Here is a 22,410-nt window from a genome sequence, read left to right as displayed (position 1 = left end):
GGGCATCGGGTGCTACATGTTCCGCATTGATGACTCTGAAGTGGTGGATGCCACCATGCACGGGAATGCGGCCCGCTTCATCAACCACTCCTGCGAGCCCAACTGCTACTCCCGGGTCATCAACATCGATGGCCAGAAACACATTGTCATCTTTGCCATGCGCAAAATCTACAGAGGGGAAGAGCTCACCTATGACTACAAGTTCCCCATTGAAGACGCCAGCAACAAACTGCCCTGTAACTGCGGTGCCAAGAAGTGTAGGAAGTTTTTAAACTAGAACTTCCATCAGCTGCAAGTGAGCCCTGCAGGGCCTGGGATGAACCAAAGCTTCAAGTGAGCCCCTCCCTGGCCTCTCGGACGGGACAGAGAGGCCAGAAGCAGGAGTGAAGATGGGCTGGGCTCAGGGACCTGAGACTGGCGGCTATGTTTGTCCGAGTCCACATCTTCATGTCTCGCATGTGCACACTCACCCTTGTGAGAGACATGGGCGGCTGGAGAAGATCCTCAGCGTGGTTATGTTTTTGCTATTCTCATTTCCCCCCGCCCCCATATTTGTTTCTCAGCGTGGGGCTAATGAGTGGGAGGGTGGGGGAGGTCACCCCAGGCGCGGGGCAGCAGTCATGGGTCGTGTCCCTCTCTGTCTCCTGGCTCAAAGTTCTCCTTCTGAGGGCTGAGTCGGTGGTTGGGTAGCGCAATATTTGAGCTTGCCTCCTGGGGAGAAGAGCTGTGCCTCACCAATGACCCCCTGGAACTGCATGTCTGCAAAACACTATGTGTGAGTGGGAGTAGGTGTGCTGCCTGCACAGGGCTCTGTGGTGCAGGGGGCTGGCTTGGCTGCTCATGAGGAGAGTGGAACAGAGCAGCCCACAACTAGACACAAGAAGAGTTCTGCTGGCATCTTGCTCTGAAATCCCTGCCTGAGAGTAGGGGAACTCCTGGCATTCTTTGGCAAGAGAGGGCTTGTGCCAACAGTTGGGGCACTGTAAGTCTTTGCCAGCAAAGGCTCTCGTTTACCAACGCCCTCCCTCTGTAGCCATGTGGGAGGGAAGTGGTCCTCTGGGTCCTGTCTCCAGTAGCTGGCTTCCTCCTCTGCCCAGTGAGCTGCTGGCGCAGCCAGCCAGCGGTGTCCCAAGGAACCGGACAGAAGTCTCTAGGGAGAGAGGGGAGTGCGAGCCAGCCTCAGCCTTGGCTGCACACTGTTGCAGAGCAGGAGCTAGGGAGGACTGGTGTGGAGGCACCCACTCTGCTCCGCCATGCCGCAGTGTCCGAAGGCTGTGGGAGGCAGGCAGGAGAGTGACCCTGCAGGCTGGTGCCTGTCATGGTCAGTCGTCTGGGTGTAGTCATGTTGCATTCCCCAGAAGACACAGCAAGGGCACCAAAACAGAGCCAAAGTTCTCTGCAAAGGCAAGGCCAAGCACCAGCCGGCCTCGTCTGCCCAGCATCCCCTAACTTACAGGAAATGCGTGAGGCATTGGCGCAGTGGACGAGGAACCAGGCCAGGTCTGAGCAAGTTGAGGGACACCGCCGTCCTGGTTGGAGCAGTGTGAGTCCTCCTTCCCATGGGGTCTGCCCTGTGCCTCAGAGCAAAACCAGAGAGAGAGGTGAGAGACCCAAGCCTGACAGTGACAACATTGGATTCTGCTCTGTTCTGTTTACAGTTTAGTATTTAAGGTTTTATAAATGTAAATATATTTTGTATATTTTTCTATGAGAAGCACTTCATAGGGGAAAGCACTTATGACGAGGCTTTTTACAGTGGTATTATCCTAATTTAAGAGAATCTCTTTTTAATGATTTTTTTTTATTTTCATAGGACGGTTCTAGGAAATACCTGGCTGGACACAGTCTGAGCCTTTCTCCAGTGGGGGGGTTGCTTTAGTTTTGTTTTCTACTCTTGTTCTGCCTTTTTGACTTCAGTAACTGTCTCCAGGAGGGTTGGCTGGACCTTAAACTGTATTTGCCTGTAAGGACGGGGGCAGGAGGGAGAGCCGCCCAGCATGGTATGAGTTTGGCTCTGTGGGAGGAGAATGTGTGACTCGGGCAGAAAGTTTGATTCTGCCTTGCCTGCACTGGCATCCTGCAAGAATTTAAAAAGGAAAAACAAGATAGGATGAGACCTGATCCTCGATACCTCTTTGCTGCGAGGCCAGTCTGAGACACGCACCTCCTCCCACAGTCTATCTCTCAAAGGCAGATGGGTTTTTCTGTGTAGAAAGGAAAGCAGAAAGCACCCTCGCTTTTCTGAGCTTTCCTTTTGGTTAGGTTGCAGTTGTTACGGGAGCCTCTCTTCCTGGAGCCGACATATCCGAGGGCTGCTCTGAACCGGCACCAGCAGTTGGTGGGGAAGGGACTGGGAGTGCCTGCTGACTCCCCAGGTCTCTCAGAGGGGCATCCCCAATCCACACCTCTCTGGTCTTGAGACTTCTTCCTCTGCCCTGAGAAGGAAAAGCAGCGCTCGGAGGTTCGGAACCTGCCGATTTCCTTTTGTTATTGCACTGTGTGAGGATTATTTGTTGGTAACTGTTGAAAACAAAGTCACATTGACGCTGCATTTGTTACTGAGATGATTTGATGCACTGACAGTTTGGGAACGCACATACCTTGGGGAGCCCAGAGAGTGCCCGCCTGAGGGATCTCGGCCCCGGGCACGGCTGCTCTTGGCCCTTTTCCTTCCATTTCTGATGCAGGGTGGGGGCACAGCCCTCGCCATGGCAAAGCCCCTGAATTTATCCCAGAGCTCCGCTACGCCGTGCTTTCTCACCCCTGCGCTGCTGCCGCCTCCCGATTTCCTGGCTGCGGGAGGAGGCTCCACTGGGAAGCGCTGCCCAGAGCCACCCCACATGGGGAGAAGTGGGAAGGAGGGTCGGGGGGAGCGCTGTGTCTCAGGAGTCCCCCAGGATCCAAGTGCCAGGCAACCTCCTCCCGCCGGGACCAGCCGAGCCGGCGGGCTGCCTGCTTTGCTGCTATTCCCGTTGCGGCTGCCTTGGCAGGAGCCACTGTGGCCAGTGAAACTGTCTGTGTACCCCCAGGGAGCTGCGCCCGCCATGGCCAGCCTGGGCCCGTGGGGCAAGTGGCAGCAGGGCTGGGGCAACCAGGGCAGCTGAGCCTGCCTATCCTCAGCCTGGGCTGGCCAGGAGCACCCAGCTCCCCGTGTATGAATGTATATTTTCTAAGGACTGATGCAGATCATGGTATCTGAAAATACTAAAAAAGGAACCTTAGGGCGTTTTTGGTTTTTTTTTGTACAAACCGACATGTTTTTTTTAAAGGAGAAGCGGGTCATTGCAAAGGGCTGGGTATCTTTTCTTTCTGGTTTTCTTTCATTTCAAAAGCAATACCGGGTTCTTCAGCAGGACGGTCTGTGCAGAATCATGCCATTCACCCATACACTGGTCCACTCCCGACACCTGCAAATTTTTTTATAACTATAAATACAATATATATAGGAACTAATATAGTAATGCACCGTGTAATGAAGCCTAGTTCAGTATCGGTTCATGGCTTTTAATTCTCTTAACACTATAGATAAGGATTGTGTTACAGTTGCTCACGGCTCCGGGAAGGCCTTGCTGCACATTCCCACCGGCAGCCAGGGCCGGGAGCTGGGAGCGGGCAGCTCGGCCTTTCCTGGCCCTTCTTGTTACAGTCAGTACTTGTACAACTTGGTTTCTTCCTTTCCTTCCTCTCATTTTGGTTATGAATGTTGGGGTACCACCTACATATAGGGAAAAATGTGCTCTGTGCTTTCCTGGTATCTTTTTAACAAGGTACAGTAGCTTTGTCTATCAGCCGAGAACTATACTTGTGGTGTTTCTTTTATTGAACTTACAGTCTCTTTAGTAACTACAGGTAGGTGAATAATTGTTTCAAAAAAAAAAAAAGGAAAAAAAAAAAAAGCTCTGCAAAGGCAAGGTTATGTTCTAGAAATACATTTCTTGACAACTTATCATGTATAACAAAACCTTTTTTTTCTTGTGTTCTTCCAATCTTCTGGCTGTTTGGGTTTTTTTGTTGTTTTGTTTGGTTTGTTTGTTTGTTTTTTTTTTTTAAAGAGGAAATGTGTCTAAAGTACATCAGTGTTAACTCCCTGCCACAGGGAAGAAGGAAATACTTTAATAGTTAAAAAAAATGCTGAAAGCTCTGCAAAAGACTGAATGTAAAAATAAAAAGTGTACATAGTTGTAAAAAAAAAAAAAACAAAAAAAAAAACAAAAAAAGGAGTTTTTAAACATGTTTATTTTCTATGCACTTTTTTTTATTTAAGTGATAGTTTAATTAATAAACATGTCAAGTTTATTGCTGCAGAGGGCTCTCTCCATTTCTTCTTGAGAACTGAAGAGCTGCTGTTTCTCCAGGACACTCACAAGGCATGGGATCCCCTGGCCAGCACCAAGGACTGCACAGGGTGTGCAGAGTGAGGAGCCCTCGGCTCGAGTGTGTGTGGGTCACCTTGGGCCACTGTCTGGGGGCACTGGCCAGGTGGTGGGGCCTCACACCCAGGCTGCGATAGGATGAGGCAGGGTGAACATTAACTGGGCCGTGGCAGCCTGCTTGTGCCTGCAGCCCCCTCACAGAGAGCACCATGGCCACGGCGAATGACAGGGCTGTCCTGCAGACCATCTTTAACCCCAGCACCCCTTTTGGGGATATCCCAGGGTTGGATGAGGAGGAGGAGGATGTCCAGGATGAAGGTCAGTGATGCTGCACCAGGTTCTCGTTGGAACTGGCAGCAGGGTCCTCATGGGGCAAGCAGGCAGGCAGGGAAGGAGGCTGCAGGCTCGGAGCAGTGCCTGCTTGAGGCTGGGCATCAGCACCCTGCCTGTGTCTGTTCCCTTCCTGGACAGGGACTGTAGGGTGGCAGTGGGACTGAGCCTCGTGGGGTGTCCTGGTGCCACCACTTCCCAGTCAAGGTCTCCCCTTTACACTGCAATAGTGGAAGCTTTTCCGTTGGAGCTGCTGGATCAAGTCCGGGAGCTGGAGCTGCAGGGGGTTTCTGCGGCTGAGTCAGGAGACATAAGCACGGCCCTGGAGCGGTTCAGTGAGGCCATTCGCCTGCTTCCTGAGCGCGCCTCGGGCTACAATAACCGGGCCCAAGCCCTACGCCTGCGCGGGGACGTGGCAGGTGAGCAGCGCAGGTGCGGGTGGTCCCCTGGTACCCCCAGCCCCCACCAATGCCTCCCCTCGTTGCCAGGTGCCCTGCAGGACCTGGACGCCGCCATACGCCTGAGCCGCGGCTGCGGACGTGCCGCCTGCCAGAGCTTCGTGCAGCGCGGCCTCATCCACCGACTGCAAGCGCGGGACGAGGATGCCCGGCGGGACTTCGAGCGCGCAGCGCGCTTGGGCAGTGCCTTCGCCCGACAGCAGCTCGTGCTTCTCAACCCCTACTCTGCGCTCTGCAACCAGATGCTCTGCGAGATGCTCGCTCGGCTGCGCAACCCCGATGGCACTGGAAGCGACTGAGACGGGCAGGACATGGGCCAGGCAGCGAGTGGGCTGGGTAGAGCCGTGCTCCTGAGGTGGCCCAGGCAGACATGTCCTGGCAGCCGGAGAAGGTCCACCTCAGGTGCCAGAGCTCCTGTTCCTCCTCCTGGCTAACAGCCAGGGACTGGAAAGTACCAAAGCACCTTGCTGTGTTTGTCTCGCTCTGCTCCACCCCCAATAAACCTCCCTCTGTTTCCAGCACCTGGGCTCTGCTTGTGGTATTGCAGGCATTGTGGTGTGATTCCCAAGCGTGCACAGCCGCGGTGAGATGGGTGGCCTGGTGGGTGCAAGTCTGGGCCGCCTTCCTTGACGAGGGCAGACTGGAGGCACGGGGACGCGCATACCCTGTCCTGTCTGGGCGGTCTCCGGCCGCTCTCGCAAGCGGCAGGACTGACCCCGCGGCTGCGCGCAGCAATCGCGCTCGGGGAAGGCGGGCGCCCGGCGAGCGGGATGACTGCTCGCAGCCGTGCTGGGGCCCGCCCCTGCGCCGCATGCACTGCCCTGCGTGCCGGGGCCCAGGCGCAGAGCCGCACTGCAGACTGGGCTGGACACAGTAGCAGCAATGCTGCAGGTAAGGTGCAGCTGGGCCACATCCTCCGACCCTGTTCTGTGCTGGAACACCGGGGCCCAGCGTGGTGGACGCCCCCGTGTTCCTGCTCTAGCTGCCTCTCTCCTAGCGCTGAGCACGGCTGATATGCCATGGGGTGTCCCAGGGGCTGGCCGGGGGCTGCCCTTGCCCTTCTGCTGCTACTGCTGCTCAGTCGCCTGCTGCTCTGCTTGGCAGGTGAGGCTGTGGTAGGGTCCGGTGCATGACTCCGGGAGCAGGACCGCTGCTGCAGCTCTGATGTGCCGCGGGCTCTCTGGCAGCACTGGGGGAACTGGAGCCCACCACTGACGGGCAGCCGCGAGCAGTGTGCACACTGCAGCACGGGGAGAGTCATGTCTTCACCTGCTGGGTTCCCCGGCCAGTCCGCGGTGCCACACTGGCCTGGTACCTCAACGATCAGAAACAGGAAGTCAACCTCTCGACTGCGGACGCTGCCAGAATCCTCAGCCTCACCGGCCAGCACTCCGACCACCAGCTCAACTGTTCCCTGACCAACCTGACCTCCACTGAGACCTACAACACCTCCATCCTCCTCAATGTACAGTGTAAGGTCCGCGGTGTCAGCCTGCTCCAGACCAGGATGTGGGGAGGGTGTGTGGGGCTCCCATCCAACTTGAGCAGGACCATAACCCGCATCTGTCACAGCCACAGCAGGGCAGCATCTTGTCAGTCCGGTGCAAACAGGGTGGATAAGCACTCCTGGACCCTGGTGAGACAAATCCTGCTCCCAGCTGTGTTGCCCCCATCCCACCTACCCATCTCTCTACCTCTGTTTTTTATCCAGATAAGCCAGAGATCCTGCAGAAAGGTGCCCGCTACCAGGAGGTCAAGGGCTCTGGCCTTCTCCTGGTGCTCTTTGTGCTGGTGCAAGCCAACCCACCTGCCAGCATCACCTGGATGGACCAGGATGGGCATGTGATGGCCAACGCCTCCAAGTTTTTCCTCCTGGGTGCCACAAGCTACCCAGGGCTGGCAAACCGCTCGCTTCACATCCATCTCAGCTGCACAGCTGGAAACCTCTCCGTCAGTGCAGCTAAGAGTGTGGGCATCACTACCGCCTCCCTCCTGCCCACAGGTAGCTGCTGAGGGGTGGGCATGGTGCAATGGCTGGGTGGAAGGGTGCTGAGGGGGTCTGCGCTGCCCATGTAGGTCTGCTGGATGCCCGTGTGGAGCTGCCTGTCCTGGGTGTTGCCATTGGAGCAGCCCTGGCCCTAGCCGCCCTGCTCAGCCTGGGATCCTGTGCTGCCTGCCTGGCATGCCACTTGCCCAAGGTGGTGCGAGGACCAGGGCAAGCAGAGGGGAACAGCCCACCCAGCCAATGCTCCCATTGCAACAGCTCTGAGTCCCCGCAGCCCCAGGGCACACGTCTGCCCCGCCAGACCCGGTCCTTGCCACCCAACCTGCGCCTCGGTGACCTTGCACAGGAAGATGGAGGTAAAACCCTGGTGTGCCAGTGCAGCGAGACAGGTGGGGCCCCAGTTCCTGCCTGGGTGAGGGATAGATGTCCTGGCTCTCATCCCCTTCCTTCCCTGCAGCTTCCCCCAAGGATGCAGGAGCTGGTGCTAGGGGAGAAGAGAGTGCTCTGCTGAGTCTGGAGAACTCCCTGGTCCTCAGCAAGCTTGGTAAGGGGAGCAGGTGGGCCAGCAGCCCCAAAAGATGTGTTGTGGGACATGGAGCTCCGTGGCTGCTCCAACAGGCAGTGAATTCTTTGTCCTGCAGGTTTTGTCCAGCTCCCAATGTCCGGGCGCATCTACAAAGTGCCCAGCACGAGCAGTGATGAGATCTGGCTGTGAGCTGCAGCGTGGTGCCTGTGAGCCAGGGCTGCCCGGCACCAGGTACGTACCAGCCCCCAGAGCCACGCAGCCAAGGGTGCCAGGAAGGCTGTGATCCGAAGTGGGAGTTGGCCAGCCCCAGCTCTGTGCTATGCTATGCAATGCAGGGTTTGGGAGCTGTGCTGTCAGCCAAGGCATGGTTTTATGTAGTCCACAAACTTTACCAATATTCTGTTATAATCAAAATGCATCAAAGCTGTTTATAGCCAGGCACTAGTACTGCAATTCCTCCCGGGGTAAAGCCAAGGACCAGCTTTGCTTTAGCAGGTTTGCGACTCACTTGCTGCATGATCCTTTCTGTCCCTGTCCCTGCTGCTGTGGCAGACAGGTGGGAGCTCAGCGGAGCAGAGCCGTCCCAACAGCAATAAACTAAATTCAAGCATCTCTGTGGTGCCACACAGGTTATTTCTGCTTGGCAGGAGCTAAGGGACTGTTCTCAACAGGAAAGGGGGTTCAATAATAAGGAGCAGAGGAGATTCAAGATCTCCAGGTCAGAGCTTGCAACACCCTGAGCAGATCTGAGTGTTGTGTCTGAGTGTGGAATTTATTCCTGTTTGCTCCAGCCCTCGTAGCATGTGCTCAAGGAGCCTCTGCTCTGCAGCACCTGCGGCACAGAGAGCCTGACACTGGGAAAGGCTGGTTTAATGCTGAACTCCTTGGGAACAAGTCAAAAATGGAGCCATTAGGCAGCTTCTGCAACAAATACAGTGAGTCGAGCCCTACTCCCTAACACAGAACAGCCCGGCGATGTCTCTAAGACCAGAGAGGCTTCTGATTTGCTGTGTGACATCTCACAATCTGCTCTGGGTACATCTAAGTGTCCAGCGGCAGACGGTGATCCAGGAGATAAGGCTTTAATGTGAAGCATCAATTAAAGCTCAGCACCTCTGCCTCCACTTCTTGTGAGGGTGGGTTGGATGGTGGGCTCCTGCTCTTCTGCCCATCAGCCAGGGGCTTGAAGTGCTGCAGGGAAAAGAACATGCTCACACAAAGATTTGACTCCCGTTGCTCAGAGCACACACATGCGTCTAAACCCGCTGGCTACATTGGCTCTGCGTGAGCAGTCATTCCAAGGAAACGCATTCTGGCTTGTGTTGGCCTGTTGATCAACATGGCACCTCAGCCCGGAGCACGGCCCAGCTCCCTGTGTCAGGCAGAGGCACCAGGGACAGGAGCGGCTGAGAACACATTCTCTGAGGCCCAACAGCCCTTTGTACACCCATTGCACCACAAAGCCAAACGTGAAGGGAGCAGCTGTGCAGTGCTGCTAGCTGAGTGAGCAGCACCTGGGTGGAGCTGCATACCTGCGAGTTCTTGAACTCCAAGAACAGAGAGAAGAGGACATGCAGAGGGTGGATCCGGCTCTTGTACACGGGGATGTCCAGAATGGCTGCAGGTGAGATCAGAAGTGCGTGAGGGCACCTGGTCTGTACTGCCCCACACAGAGAATTGTCAGGAAGGGCTGAGCTCCCCACTGCCCACCACCCCCTGGGCCTCCATGCACCAAAGACCCCTGTAGTACAAGAGCCCACCTCCCACTGAAGCAGTGGGGAATGATCCCGACTGCTCGGGGCTGAGCCTGCAGCTAAAGCTCTCACTTTCAGTGAGCGTGCCAGGCCAGTGTCACATTGTGACAGCAGCACAGCCTCCCCAGCTCACCACAGATCATGTCGATGTATTCGGCAAGGTCACAGCTCATCTCCGCAGGCGGAAGGCCCACCTGGAACAGAGGGGGCTGTCAGATCTGCTCCCAGACCACAGGAGCCTGGGAGCATACAGAGGCCACTGGGGCAGCAGCTGGGAATTCCAGTGTTGGGCTGCTCCCCAACTTCTGGCAAGGGCAGAGTCGTGAGGAGGAACAAGCCCAAGAGGACTGGGCTGTGGGATGGAGCAGGCACCCAGCTTTCATGGCAGATGGTTTCTAAGACCATGTGCTGAGCTAACTACTGGTCAGGCAGACACTATACCTTTCCCAGGAGCTCCTCAAACTCTGGTGACCATTCCTGCATCAGGGTCTCGATGTCAGGCATTGGCCTGCCAGGGAAGAGAAGAACATCAACTTCAGGATCACACACAACCTTCCACTGCCAACATCAGGGCTCACCTGGAGTAATGGACTGTGGCAGGAGGTTTGCAGCGATGCAGTTCACTAATACTTTCAATCCAGCTCTCAATGGCTTTGGGGTTTTTTTCTGCATTCTCCAAACTCTTCACTTTTATCTGCTGCTAAAAACACAAATATAAACCTGGAAGTGTTTCATGGTGTTTTGGGGCTTTTTGGAAAACCTGCATTCATTCCTGGTGAACCAGGCCTTCTCTCTTTCCCAGCTGCACTTTACCAATGGATTTCTGCAGGCAAAATGCCAACTAAAACTGGGCATGAACAACCAAAAGGAAATAAAGCATCACCTGAAGTGAACAGACCCAGAGTTTGTATCAAGACTTGCCTGAAGCAAGGCTCAGATCCACTGCAGTTTAAAACTACGGATTAAAGCAAAAGGTCTAGTTTTGCTGCTTTTAAAGTCAAGTTCTCAGTTCTAAGAGTAAAATGCCATGGTTTTACTCCAGGAAGTGTGCAGCAAGTGTGACCTCCCTCTCCCTGACTCACTGTGATGTTGTGCTGCTTGGAGTTCTCTGTCAGCCAGAGGGAGAGCACAGTGGGATCCGACTGCTTCATTGAGGGCTCATCCAGGACCAGCAGGCCAAGGTTGTCAGGCTTGCCATCGGGACGAGGAACCTGCAGGAAAACAGAGCCCTGTTCTCTGTGGAGTCCAGGGCAGGTTTGTACAGAGCCTCCCTGTGGGCTCTCTCAGATGTGCATTCTGAGTACGGTGCTGCCTGAAAAGCACATGGTGTTGGGAGAAGGAAAAACCCAGCCTTTGCCCCACATTACCCAACTGCTGTTTGAGAGGTGACCAAGCCACTAGTGTAGTTTCCCAGGTGTCCCCGCCCATCATGTCTGACAGCGCAGGGACAGCCCAGGCCCAGGCTGCACGGCCTGGCCGCCTACGTGGTCTGACCCTGCGTTCCACTTCGGTTCATGGGGCAGGACAGAGAGAGGAACCTGAAGAAACCGTACCTTTAGGAATGCATCAATGTCTCCAACAGCAGGAATAAAGTCTGGAATAAAAGGCTGCAGCTTGTGCTCAATCTCTATTGTTTTGGGTGTGTACCTGGAAAAAAAACACCACCACAGCATTCGTGACTAGGAACTGTGCTGCAATAATTGACACAAAGGAGAGCCAAAAGCAGGCTAAACCCTTCCACTCACCTCTTGATATATTCAAAGAGATCTTTGATTTCAGAGGACACTTGCAGGTAGTCAAAATCTGCTGGATTGAAGTCACTAGTAAAAGGAAGAGAGTAGTGGGGAAAGATTAACATGTGGCAAATTCTGTACAACAGAAACCAGGCCTGAGTTGGGGCAGACAAGTGTGGGAAGCCTAACTACCAAGCAGCAAGTCCTCTCTGGAAAACACTTCTTGCACAGGGAAAGCACTATTGGGCCCCATTTTGCCTTGGACCTGCTGGCCAAGAAAAGCACCTGAATGATGGGCATCTGTGATCATTCAGTCCCACACAGGGCTGTCAAAAGAGGGCTAAGTGCTCTGCACAAAGGCAGCAATAGGATAGCAATTAGGGGGTCAGCAATAGCTTAGAAGTTGAAAACGATGGAAAAGAAGAATTATCAGGACCTGAGTGACATGTTGGAGATGGTCCTTCCCTTTGCTGGACCTCTCCTGCCAGCCCAGCCTGGCTGACACCTTGGGTGTGGCCTCTCCTGGGCACAGCAAACAAGCCCGGGACCGGTTCACCACCTGGAGGAACCACCACCCTGGAGCATCGGGGACGAGGAGGGAGGAGCTGCCTGTCCCGATGCCCACGACTCCGCTCAGCCTCGTGGGATCAGGGGAAACCGGCAGAGCCGACAGGGCCCGAACGGCACCCACCAGCCTCAGCCCCTGCCCCTCTGGCCAGGAACACCGCTCACCCCTCCAACGCGGCCCCGTGCTCCTCCGAGTCCTCCTCCGAGTCGCTCTCCGAGGAATCTTCCTCCGAGTCCTCATCGTCCTCGTCGTCATCCTCGCTGAGGGTGGCGGGGCCGGGGAGGTGTGCCGCTGCCTCCTCCTGGACGAGAGAACCGGGTCTCACGGGATATCACCAAGTCTCACCGAGCCGTCCCCCCGCCCGTTCCGCTCGTACCTTCCCTCCGCTGCCCCGCTCGCCGCTCCCGCGCTCGGCCGCTCCGACAGACACCCCGGCCCGACGGGAGTCCCGCAGGCGGCCCGCGCCCCCCGCCCGCGGCGAGCGGGCTCCGGGTTCGGCTTCAGGCAGCTCCAGGCTCTCGTCGTACGGCTGGTTCTCTACCGGGCGGGGCTGCGCCGAGAGGCAAAGTCAGGGGCGGGGCGGCCCGGCGCCCACATCCACGGCCCGCTGAGTCCCGTGCCCCCCCTCCGCCCGCGCCCCCATGTCCCGCTCTGTCCCGCCGTATCCCCCGTGCCTCACCTCCGCCCGCGCCCCCATGTCCCGCTCTGTCCCGCCGTATTCCCCGTGCCCCACCTCCGCCCGCCTCGCGTCCCGCCGCGCCGCCGCCGCCGTCGCCATGGCGACCCCGCCCCGCCGCGCTCCGCTCGGCCGGCCAGAGCGGCCCGGCCTCGCGCGCCCCCTGGCGGCTGGGAGGTGCCATCGCCCCGCCCCGCCCCGCCGTGACGGCACTTCCTGGTGCGGACGTGGCGCGGCGCCGCCATCTTGCGGGGCCGCCCGGGAACCGGAGAGAGCGGAGGGACTGAGCGCGGATCCCGCCGCCGCCGCCGCTGCTATGGTAAGGGAAGGGCCTGTCCTCCGAGGGCAGCGCGGGGCTTGGGGCAGCCCCCGGGACAGCCCCTAGGCCCGCCCCACCCGCCCGGCCTGCGCGCAGGCCGGAGCTGGAGCCCGCGGCCTGGCGGGACGGAGCGCGGCGTTGCCGTCCCGAGTCGGGGCAGGGCCCTTGGGGGCGGCGGGGACGCGGCACTTTTTCTCTGGTGACTCGGAGCCACGATACCTCCTCAGCACGGCCTCACGCCTGCTCTAAAGGGCATTCGGGGTCTCAGGTGTAGCCGGGCGGGTAGTGCCTGCCTGCTCCCTGGTGTGACTCTGAGAGCCCTGTGTCTCAGGGCTGGTCCGGCTCATTTTGTCCGTCGCGGCGGTGTTTGGGTCAGCACAGACCCGCACACGGCTCCGTCACAGCTAAACTGTACCCGAGGTGCGGCAGGGATCAGCACTGCCACGTTTGAGGGTTTCTGATACTTTCTGTCAATAACAGCAGCTGCGGATTTAAAAGATCTGAAGTGCAGAACAGAGTTATCTTGACAAAGGTAATTAACTTCTGTAAGAGAGAAATATAGGGAGGAAGTCTGGGCAGACTGAGAGAAGGAGAAAGTGCAGCTGGTGAGTGCCTTGCTGCTCTGTCGGTGTGCTAACGCCTGCGAGCTGCCCGGGAGTCATTCAAGGGCTGTAAGTGATAGCCAGGGCTTCGTTAACCTGGCTGTGCTGTGCATATGGCACTGGAGAGAGATGTTACATTTCACAGCGTTCCTGTGTGTAGCTGTAAGCTTGGGCAGCCTGATGGAAATGTCGATAACCTGGCGCCTCCCCTAACGTTTCCAGGGGATGTTACACCTCGGTGTGTGTGAAATCTGGAATGATCGTTTGCCTGACAGGAGCAGGGAGAGCTCTCAGGATCATGTCAGGACAGAATGTGAAACGGAGAGAGAAAAGCAGAGATGTCTCTGCTCTTGACATAGTTCATTTCTTGGTCACAGAGAAAGATTTAAGATCTTGTTTAAGGGAGGGCGTGCAGGTGAAGTGTGGTGCGAAGAGATCCTTTCCGTGAGCACGGACCGGGAGGCCCGGCTCACACGCTGCCCTCCTCCAGGTGCTGTTGGCAGCCGCTGTGTGCACAAAGGCAGGGAAGGCCATCGTGTCCCGGCAGTTCGTGGAGATGACTCGCACCCGCATCGAGGGGCTGCTGGCGGCATTCCCAAAGCTGATGAACACAGGGAAGCAGCACACATTTGTGGAGACAGAGAGCGTGCGGTACGTCTACCAGCCCATGGAGAAGCTCTACATGGTGCTGATTACCACAAAAAACAGCAACATCCTGGAAGATCTGGAAACACTCCGACTCTTCTCTAGAGTGGTAAGGATTCATCACTTGGTGATGTGCCTATAGCCCAGAATGGTGCTGTTGTCAAGGATCTGTTTTTGAGCTGGTGCGGGAGCGCTGCCTGCCTCCACCTGCTTCCCGCCCTGGCTGGACAGAAAGCTCTGAACTTCTGGTGGTAGTTTTGAACTCCACGTAAAAAAATCATCAGTCATACTTCAGCTGGTGAGACCAAAGGGCTGACTGTGATTTAGCATTAAATATCCTCTGTACAGTGTGAGGCTGTTGAAAGTGCAGCGCTGCTATGCAGGGATCCTGAAGCAGCGAGTTTGTGTCTTCACACAACCAAAGGATTTTCAGGAAATTCGCTGTCCCCAGCATGCAGTTGGGTTCCTTTGAGTTAGTGTTATGAGGAAGCTGAGAGGTCCTATAAGGATTTTAGTGTAGAAAAACTAACAATGGCAAAACTTAATCTTGTTTCTTGACGATGTAATGGTACAAAGAGCAGCGTAAAGGTGTGCTGGGCTTGGGAAGGTCTGGCACAGTTGTGACCTCTGGGATGGTAGAAAGAAAGTGTTTACACAGTACTGTTTGTGGGTACTCCTTTAAAATGTTCTCCCCTTCTAGATCCCTGAATATTGTCGAGCTCTGGAAGAGAATGAGATCTCTGAACACTGCTTTGACCTGATCTTTGCCTTTGATGAAATTGTCGCCCTGGGCTACCGTGAGAATGTAAATCTGGCACAAATTCGGACCTTCACTGAGATGGACTCGCATGAGGAAAAGGTGTTTCGAGCAGTCAGAGAGGTGAGCGGGGACACCTGCGACCCAGACATGAGGTGCCCTGTCTGGGAAACACCACCTTTGCTATACAGAGGCGTTCCTTCACTTTGGTGGAACCATGCAGTTATTTAGCTTTTCTGACGGCTAAATGCCCATGGCTTGTTTCTTTTTTCTTGGCAAGGGGTTTGTGGGCAACTGCACTTAATTCCTGTGCAGGGCAGGGCACCTGCAAAGCTCCATCAGCCTCTTACCTTTTCCTTCAGACCCAGGAACGGGAAGCGAAAGCTGAGATGCGCCGTAAAGCGAAGGAGTTGCAGCAGGCCAGGAGGGATGCGGAGAGACACGGCAAGAAGGCACCAGGGTTCGGGGGCTTCGGCAGCTCGGCCGTGTCTGGGGGCACAACGACGGCGATGATCACAGAGACCATTATTGAGACCGAGAAGCCCAAAGTGGCACCAGCGCCAGCCAGGTAGGGGGGACAGCAGGTGGCAGATGTTGGAGTCAGCGTTGGCTCAAACCATGTGCCCAAACAGAGGGTCTAACACGAGTTCCTCATCTGTGTAAATATTGAGGAGCATTTGTGCCACATGCCACAGTAGCACCCCATAGTCTCTCTGGATTCTTGGAGGAACAATGGGCTTCCATTTTGTGTGAGAAGAAGTGGTCCCAGCTCCTGATAATACATGGAACTGTATCCAAATCTAAATTATAACTTGGCACCCTACACATAAGATGATTAGTTCCATTCATGTTCTCCCCCAAAAAGGCTGCCGAGTTGAATGCTGTGTTGATGGGATGGTCAAGTTACAGCATTTGAAGATAACCTGAAGGGGAAACCCATTGCTGTCAGCTGACTTGGTGATTATTATACCTTTTATTTAGGCCTTCAGGTCCCAGTAAAGCCTTGAAACTCGGCGCTAAAGGGAAGGAGGTGGACAACTTTGTGGACAAGCTGAAATCAGAAGGAGAAAATATCATGACTTCTGTAGGCAAGCGCTCTGCAGAAGCAGCCAAAGTTCTCGCTCCTCCTGTTAACATGGAGAGGTGAGTGCTGCCCTTGCTTTGGAAGTAGTCTCCTCATGGCTCTCCCTGCGTGTGGCCTTGGGAGAGAGCTTCCCTGCTCTTCTTTGGATTTTCTGTGTTTTCTTACCTTGTAACTATAAAAGATGGGCAAAATCTGGGAAAGCATGTCAGCAAAAAAGCAGATAGATAGTTTGGTTAGGCATCCTCTTAACTAAAATGGGCCGTCCATCCATTGTTGAGCTGAGGTTGGGAATTTTCCTGTGCTTTTTTTCCTGCACCATTCTCCCTGTTTCCCAGCCTTGTTGCTCCTCAGGATGGAGGTGTTCACGGTTCATTTTACACGCAGCAATTCAGAGCTTTTTAGTGCCCTGAGCCATGCTGCAGCCTGTCAGAGGGGATTTGAATGACCAGCATGTCAAGGTGCTGCATCACTGCTGTTTAACTGGGCTCCCATCCCTTGCAGACCCATACACATGGCTCTTCCTGGCCCTGAGTTCCTTGTCAGAGCAGTATTAGCCCCCACTGTCCCAGCCGTGCTGTTGTTTGTGAGCCCCTGCTCAGTACACACAGCCTGTCCTTACTGAGCACTGATCTCTCTGCTGTCTGGGAGATACTGAATGTAGGACTTGAGCTTTTTCTCTGTCTGTCTAGCGTGCACATGAAAATAGAGGAGAAAATCTCCTTGACCTGTGGCCGTGATGGAGGGTTGCAGAACATGGAGCTTCACGGCATGATCATGCTGCACATCTCTGATGAAAAGTTTGCACGGATTCGCCTGCATGTAGAAAATGAAGACAAGAGGGGAGTGCAGCTACAGGTAAAGCCTGTTTGGAGTCCTATGCTGTTTAACATGCTTTTGTTGCTTTCCAGGGAAAAAGTATTGGAAATACTCAAGTATGTTGCTGTCCTATGTTCTTGTCCAAGCCTTCTCAGCAAATGCATTGGAAATGGGAGTGTGCAGGTATTAGCAGAAGTGCAGGGCCAGTCGTGCTCAAGGGATTGAAGTTCACTGGAGAAATATGATCTCAATTGCCATCCTGCCCTCAGAGCCTTATCTGCCCAGTAGTGCACCTTGGCATGCCAGGTGACCTCACTTGGACTTTGCAGCAGCCTGGTGTTTTCCTCAGTGCCTGTTTGTGTGATGTCAGCTGCAGCTGTGGAGTGGAAATGGGATAACAAACTTCCTGTGCCAATGGGGAATGAATTTATTCTCTCAGAAGCTGTTTATTTCTGGGGTTGTTTGTTCTGTCACTGCTGTACCTGGGATGATTGCTGAAGCATTTGATTGCAGTCAGCAGTAGCAACTCAGAAGGTTCTTGGGAGACTCGTCCTTCCCTTTCTCCCTCTTTATGTGACCTTACTGATCCCTGGAAGTGGTGCTGCTTTGACACACTCTGGCTCGCTCCTCGCTAGGGACTTGTCTGTACATCATCACTGTCTCCTAGTTCACTTCCTTCCAGTGCATCCCATGAGCGAGTTGCTAACAGCACTCCCACAAGCAGTGCTTCAGGTGGAAGATGAGACCAAACCCTGTTCTGACTCCTGTCTTTCTAGTGTAACTTGAATGGTGTCTTGCAAAAATCCTCTGCTTCTAAAAAGCTGCTTGCACTTGAGGTTGTGAAGAGAGTGTTTAAATGGAGTTTGGCCACTGACACGTATGTGCACTAAGGTTGTTGAGGGGAGACGGTAGTGTTACAGTGTCAGGCTGTTTTTTCCCAACAGCATTCGATTGATTTTTCTGTCTGCTGTGAGTGTTCAGGATGGTCTTTGACTTACAGTTGTTCTGTAGATATGAGCCTGCATCGCTAGAGTCTCTGGTGCAGTAGCACGTAAGGACAGTGGTGCAGATCCTTCTTTTCACATTAGCATTTCCTGGAAGGAATCCCAGGTTGATAAGCAGTTGTGCTCCAGATGGACTTCTGAGCCAGGAGGAAACCTGACATGTGTTTTGTCAAAGCAAACACTCTGGAATGTGTATGCCTGTCCTGGTAGAACCTGCATTACCTATGGTTCTGTCCTCGGGCTTAGACCTACAGTCTGTTCCTCTTTCAGACTCACCCAAACGTGGACAAGAAGCTCTTCACTACAGAGTCACAGATCGGTTTGAAGAACCCAGAGAAGTCATTCCCTATTAACAGTGACGTGGGGGTGCTGAAGTGGAGGTTGCAGACCACAGAGGAGTCCTTCATTCCATTGACAAGTGAGTGCGAGTCCCAGGGCTCAGGTAGAAGAAGCCAGTGTTTGTCCATGAGCTGCTGGTAGCCGCCTTGCAGCAGCTGGGCTGCCTGGAGCCTGGCATGTTGTGAGACCTTGAAGATACTATGTGTATCCATTGGATAGTGCCTGTCCTTGGCAGTGTGTGTTTTCTGTAACACCTCAAAGAAAATAGAGAGCTTTTCTTAAAGTCAGAATTTCTTGAGGGTGACTTTGCCAGGCGTTTTGAAGTGCATCATCTTGTGAAAGCCTATTCCATGTGAAGGGCCTGCGTGGTTCACATACTGTATCTCTTTCCTCAGTTAACTGCTGGCCATCAGAGAGTGGGAACAGTTGTGATGTTAACATTGAATATGAGTTGCAAGAGGAGAGCCTAGAGCTGAATGATGTGATCATCACCATCCCCTTGCCGTAAGTAATGCTCCTTATCTGCACAGCATTAATGAGTCCCATCACCTTTTTCCCCTCTTTCCCTTCCCTGTTTTGTGGCTCTGGCCAAGCCAATGGCTGTTAAGAGGTGTTTCCTTAGCTCTGTGCAGGGAAGTGACTGTCCCTTCTCACTGCCTGCTCTAGGTCTGGTGTTGGCGCCCCAGTGATTGGGGAGATTGATGGTGAGTATCGCCATGACAGCCGGAGAAACCTCCTTGAGTGGTGCCTGCCAGTGATCGATGCCAAAAACAAGAGCGGTAGCCTGGAGTTCAGCATAGCAGGGCAGCCAAACGACTTCTTCCCTGTGCAAGTCTCCTTCATCTCCAAAAAGAACTATTGCAACATACAGGTATGGTCGCTGCTGATGCTCCACAGGTGGCATGTCACCCTTGCCTCAGTCCCTGGCTGGCTGACACTGGCCACACTGCAGTGGGGCCATGCTGTCCTACTGGCCATGGCTAAAGGGTTGGCATTAACCTGCCTCTGAGATAGCTGGATTCAGGAGTGCCAGCAAACAGCACTGGCAGCTGACACTTCATGGAGTTTGCCTGATGTTTCAGTTGTGTCTTCAAGTCTCTGAGTAATCATTAATTCCTCTTAGACTTTGTTGGAGAATCCATCGGCCTTGTAGCCAAAACACTGCTTGGCATACAACCATCTTCACTGAAGTGTAACAAGTGGCTGCCACTTTGCTCCTCAGTGGAGACACAGTTACCACAGAAAATCACTCCCCTCTTTCAGGTTTCCTGGGAAAAAAGATCTTTGTTTCAGGGCTGAGTTGTGGTTTGAAGGCGCCAGGTTGGTTGTGCCCTTGTGGCCATCACGGCATTGGGAAGCGTGGTATCGCTGTGGTAGGGAGTGATGTTCAATGCTGAGCTAACATTGCCTATTGTCTCCACAGGTTACCAAAGTGACCCAGGTAGACGGGAACAGCCCTGTAAGGTTTTCCACTGAAACCACCTTCCTGGTGGACAAGTACGAAATCCTGTAATGCCAGACGTGGTGACGCGCAAAGGAAGAAATTTTTAAATTAAAAAAAAAAAACAAGGCCGACGTTTATTCTGAATGTTGGGAACGCCACAGCCCACTCTGCTAAGACACGTGGCTCTGTCTGCCATCTGCAGTGTTCCTGGGTCACAGACATTTTTTGCAGAGAAGCGACATGCTCGTGGGGGGAAAGGCCACGAATTTCTTTGGCAGATTTTACCAACTGGCAAAAAAGCAAGATCTCCGCAGAGAGCCTGACTTTGACATGTCCCCGTCCCCCAGAGATGCTCGGAGCTCAGCCCAGAGCCGACCAGACATCATTCTCTTCTCTCCTGAAGCATCACATGCCGTTCCATTGTTGGTGCTGCCATTTTAATTTCTCCTTGGCCTCTGGTTCTCACGCGTGGGGCCACCTGCTGGTCCTGACCCTTTCATCTGGTGGAAGCTGAGCGAGTTGACCTTGGCTTCAGAGGTGGGGGGGTCATGGCTGGAGCGCACGGTGGGGAAGAGGAATCTGGGGGTTCAGTCCTTTTGCCCCACAAAGTTATTGCTGTTCCTCCAGCTCTGCTGTGTGGCAGTGGCCCAGCTCCAGGTGGTCTGGTTCCTGCTGCAGCAGGAAGAGCATCCAAAGGGGACTGTGTCCTCACTGTCTTCCACAGCTGTTCTCAGGCCAGGCTTCGGAGGAAGTTTAGTTAGGTTAGAACCAGTTGCATATCCTTTGCAAGGCCCTTTTGGTGTCTGGGGAGGCAGAAGGCTTTGCCTGCCTGGGTGAAAGGAGCTGTGGAGCCTGGTTGACTTACTTGGCCTGCATGTCAGGATCTGTCTCAAACCAGTGTTGGTTCAGCACTGGCAGGTGGAGGAGAAGGAAATGCTGGTTTCCAGGGAATGTGGGGGCTGATCCGAGCCATTTCTCCTACTGCTGCCTCACTAGCGTTATTTGCCTCATCTCAAAGACCTGTGCTTCCCTCACAGCTCATCTCACCTGCATGACTGGGGCCTGTCATGAGCATCACCTGCCCCTGGGCACACCTCACCTCTGCAGCCAGAGGGCCCGAGTGCAGGCGGAAGGCAATGGCCCTAGAAGTGTGTGTACTGTGCTCTGTGAGAGACAGCCAGCCTGTCATGGGCCCCTGGGGTCCTCTGCCAAAGAAGTTCGTAGTCTCTCCTCTGCTGGCAGCACCTGAGAGGAAATCAACCGTGGTCCTGTCCTGAGAGGGCAAGCCCTCTCCCCTAGCAAAGTAGGCAATGAATCCCACTAACCCAGTCCTCTTCCAGATCTGCTTGTCTGTATGATTTTTAAAATTTGAGTCAAGGTTAGTTCAAGCATCCAAGCAGCTGTTTTTTTTTTTTTTTTCTTACATTCATTGGAGGGTGATATTTAAACCGAGCCGAGATCCCCACTTTTTGTAACCCTGTATGATCCTGGCCTAGGGAATAGAGCACATTCCAGTGTACACAGAGAATTCTGAGTCTTTAATCAAATAAAGTACCGTTAAAGGAGCTGGCTGGGGGTCGTGAGATCCTTCCGGAGCCGGGACGGGTCAGCCCTGGCCACGCGTGGGCGGGACGTGTCGACACCGGTTGGGGCGGGGACACACCGAGGCAGGCAGTGCTGGACAGCGGAGCGGCGGCAGAGAGCAGGAAGGGACCAGGGAAGTGAAGGTGAGCAGCTGCTGGCATGGGGTGGGACACCCCCCATTTGTGCCCCAGGTGACCACGGCCCTTGGGGAGCCTGTGAGGCTGAGGTCAGTGTGTCTTGTAACACAAGGACACCCCCAGTGCTTCAGGGGCAGCGTTGGGACAGGGTGGGGGCAAGAGAAAGGAGCTCAGCTGACTTGGCCCGTGTTGGGGCTAGGTATGGGGCGCCCTAGGAGGGGTGCAAGGAAGGAGCTGCAGACAGGGAAGTAGGAAAAACATGGTCACCCATAAAACCAATCATTGCAGAATGTTTTGGTGGTGTGTGGGTGGGACCAGATCCGGTTGTCCACGTCAGTGGTGCGTTTGCTGGTGTGGGAGCTCTGAGAGCAGCTTGGTGTGGTAAGGCAGCCAGAGAACGTTCTCCCATCCCCAAATCCTGCTGCAGCTTGTGGGCAGTCACAGGAGAAGACGGTGCTTGGCCCAAGGCCACCCCTGCTGTGTCCAACACCTCTTGGGGAGCCTGGGAACGGTACTGGCCTGGCTGGATCCTGCTCCATGGCTGGACTTTGTTTATTCCAGCTTCCTGCCACGCTCCTGCCACAGCCCCTTCAGCTGCTGTCAGAAAGCCAGAGGAATCTGGCAGTCCCAGAATGTCCAGCTGCTGTGCTGAAGGGCCACTGTCTCTCCCACTCCTCCAGCTCCCCTGCAAGCCCCCAGCCCTCTCTGAGCACTAGGCAGAGGCTGCAGGGGGCAGGTCCTCTGGCTGAGCACCACAGGCAGTAGCAAGGCAGCACGGCCGGGTACTTTTTCGTAACTCCTCGTACATTTGGGTTTGCTGTGTGCTGCCATATGTTGATACATGTGGGGCAGCAGGGGCAGGGTGCTGTGCAGGGGGATGGAACCACAGGATTACATGGCAAGGGGTCCTTGCTGGCAGCCAGAAAGAGGAGAGTGATCAATGCCTGATTTGGAGAGGTGAAGTTCATCCCACCCCTCTCCCAGCAAACAAAGGGCTGGGTGATGGGTTCATGCCAGGGATTCGATTCAAGACCCACCAAACCCATCCTGCGTCATGGTCCCCAAGATGTCATTAGCGGGAGGTTGTAGATGCTCCTTGCTGAGCCAAGCCTCTGGCCTGCAGGTGAGAAATTGACTTTTTGATATGAGAGCATTTTGAGGAGCAGCTCTCCATTGTGCAGTCTTGTGACGGGTCTGGAGCTTGTGTCTGTGCTGTGGTGTCCGGAGGCATGTGCTAATGCCGGGGTCAGTGCTTG

At 54.6% G+C, this 22,410-nt stretch overlaps 5 protein-coding genes across 7 annotated transcripts in view; 4 read left to right on the top strand and 1 right to left on the bottom strand.

Moving 5' to 3' along the window:
• The window catches only part of KMT2A (lysine methyltransferase 2A), a 42,106-nt gene extending 37,802 nt beyond the window's left edge, over nt 1–4,304 (top strand). The window contains exon 36 of the mRNA XM_068994700.1: nt 2–4,304. Coding sequence (XP_068850801.1) covers nt 2–277 — 276 coding nt within the window. The 3' untranslated portion in view covers nt 278–4,304. The remainder of the gene's footprint in view (nt 1) is intronic.
• Nucleotides 4,305–4,541: 237 nt separating this feature from the next.
• Nucleotides 4,542–5,682, top strand: TTC36 (tetratricopeptide repeat domain 36). The gene is made up of 3 exons (XM_068994706.1): nt 4,542–4,691; nt 4,934–5,122; nt 5,192–5,682. Exons 1-3 carry the CDS (start codon nt 4,583–4,585, stop codon nt 5,458–5,460), a joined length of 567 nt encoding a protein of 188 aa, XP_068850807.1. The 5' UTR covers nt 4,542–4,582; the 3' UTR covers nt 5,461–5,682.
• A 74-nt stretch (nt 5,683–5,756) lies between these two features.
• TMEM25 (transmembrane protein 25) lies at nt 5,757–7,940 on the top strand. The gene is given in 6 exon segments (XM_068994702.1): nt 5,757–6,265; nt 6,349–6,857; nt 6,860–7,163; nt 7,238–7,522; nt 7,624–7,710; nt 7,808–7,940. Coding segments are annotated over 6 exon segments (1,344 nt in total). The 5' UTR covers nt 5,757–6,180; the 3' UTR covers nt 7,882–7,940.
• A 606-nt stretch (nt 7,941–8,546) lies between these two features.
• IFT46 (intraflagellar transport 46) lies at nt 8,547–12,547 on the bottom strand. 3 transcript variants are annotated; one of them, XM_068994703.1, is made up of 11 exons: nt 12,481–12,547; nt 12,124–12,297; nt 11,912–12,048; nt 11,192–11,266; nt 11,000–11,093; nt 10,529–10,657; nt 10,025–10,146; nt 9,888–9,954; nt 9,580–9,640; nt 9,225–9,310; nt 8,547–8,883 (listed from the first exon to the last, which is right to left on the bottom strand). In XM_068994703.1, the coding sequence occupies exons 1-11, from the start codon at nt 12,523–12,525 to the stop codon at nt 8,788–8,790; spliced, it is 1,086 nt and encodes a 361-aa protein (XP_068850804.1). In that variant the 5' UTR covers nt 12,526–12,547; the 3' UTR covers nt 8,547–8,787. The 3 variants fall into 3 exon arrangements, with proteins under 3 accessions (XP_068850804.1, XP_068850805.1, XP_068850806.1); XM_068994704.1 differs by having other exon boundaries at nt 10,025–10,143; XM_068994705.1 differs by having other exon boundaries at nt 12,427–12,481.
• Nucleotides 12,548–12,650: 103 nt separating this feature from the next.
• On the top strand, nt 12,651–20,998 carry ARCN1 (archain 1). Its single transcript, XM_068994527.1, has 10 exons — nt 12,651–12,742; nt 13,835–14,098; nt 14,690–14,869; nt 15,109–15,314; nt 15,728–15,889; nt 16,520–16,685; nt 17,921–18,068; nt 18,385–18,493; nt 18,656–18,860; nt 19,413–20,998. The coding sequence occupies exons 1-10, from the start codon at nt 12,740–12,742 to the stop codon at nt 19,500–19,502; spliced, it is 1,533 nt and encodes a 510-aa protein (XP_068850628.1). The 5' UTR covers nt 12,651–12,739; the 3' UTR covers nt 19,503–20,998.
• Nucleotides 20,999–22,410: the final 1,412 nt, after the last annotated feature.

The sequence above is a fragment of the Aphelocoma coerulescens genome, chromosome 24 (genome assembly GCF_041296385.1).
Source record: "Aphelocoma coerulescens isolate FSJ_1873_10779 chromosome 24, UR_Acoe_1.0, whole genome shotgun sequence".
Classification (NCBI taxonomy): domain Eukaryota; kingdom Metazoa; phylum Chordata; class Aves; order Passeriformes; family Corvidae; genus Aphelocoma; species Aphelocoma coerulescens.
Note: the sequence above shows the minus strand (reverse complement) of the source record. Positions and strands in the feature narration are given on the sequence as shown.

What these genes read in the sequence shown, in the direction of transcription:
- IFT46 (XM_068994703.1), bottom strand. Translation starts at nt 12,525, where the DNA reads ATGGCGACGGCGGCGGCGGCGCGGCGGGACGCGAGGCGGGCGGAG. An exon ending in CACGGGGCCGCGTTGGAGGG is followed by an intron (nt 11,267 to 11,911) that starts GTGAGCGGTGTT and finishes TCCTTTTACTAG; the next exon opens with TGACTTCAATCCAGCAGATT. An exon ending in CCAAGCAGCACAACATCACA is followed by an intron (nt 10,147 to 10,528) that starts GTGAGTCAGGGA and finishes TTGTGTTTTTAG; the next exon opens with CAGCAGATAAAAGTGAAGAG.
- ARCN1 (XM_068994527.1), top strand. An exon ending in TCCGACTCTTCTCTAGAGTG is followed by an intron (nt 14,099 to 14,689) that starts GTAAGGATTCAT and finishes CTCCCCTTCTAG; the next exon opens with ATCCCTGAATATTGTCGAGC. An exon ending in TGTTTCGAGCAGTCAGAGAG is followed by an intron (nt 14,870 to 15,108) that starts GTGAGCGGGGAC and finishes CTTTTCCTTCAG; the next exon opens with ACCCAGGAACGGGAAGCGAA.
- TTC36 (XM_068994706.1), top strand. Translation starts at nt 4,583, where the DNA reads ATGGCCACGGCGAATGACAGGGCTGTCCTGCAGACCATCTTTAACCCC. An exon ending in GGAGGATGTCCAGGATGAAG is followed by an intron (nt 4,692 to 4,933) that starts GTCAGTGATGCT and finishes ACACTGCAATAG; the next exon opens with TGGAAGCTTTTCCGTTGGAG. An exon ending in CCTGCGCGGGGACGTGGCAG is followed by an intron (nt 5,123 to 5,191) that starts GTGAGCAGCGCA and finishes CCTCGTTGCCAG; the next exon opens with GTGCCCTGCAGGACCTGGAC.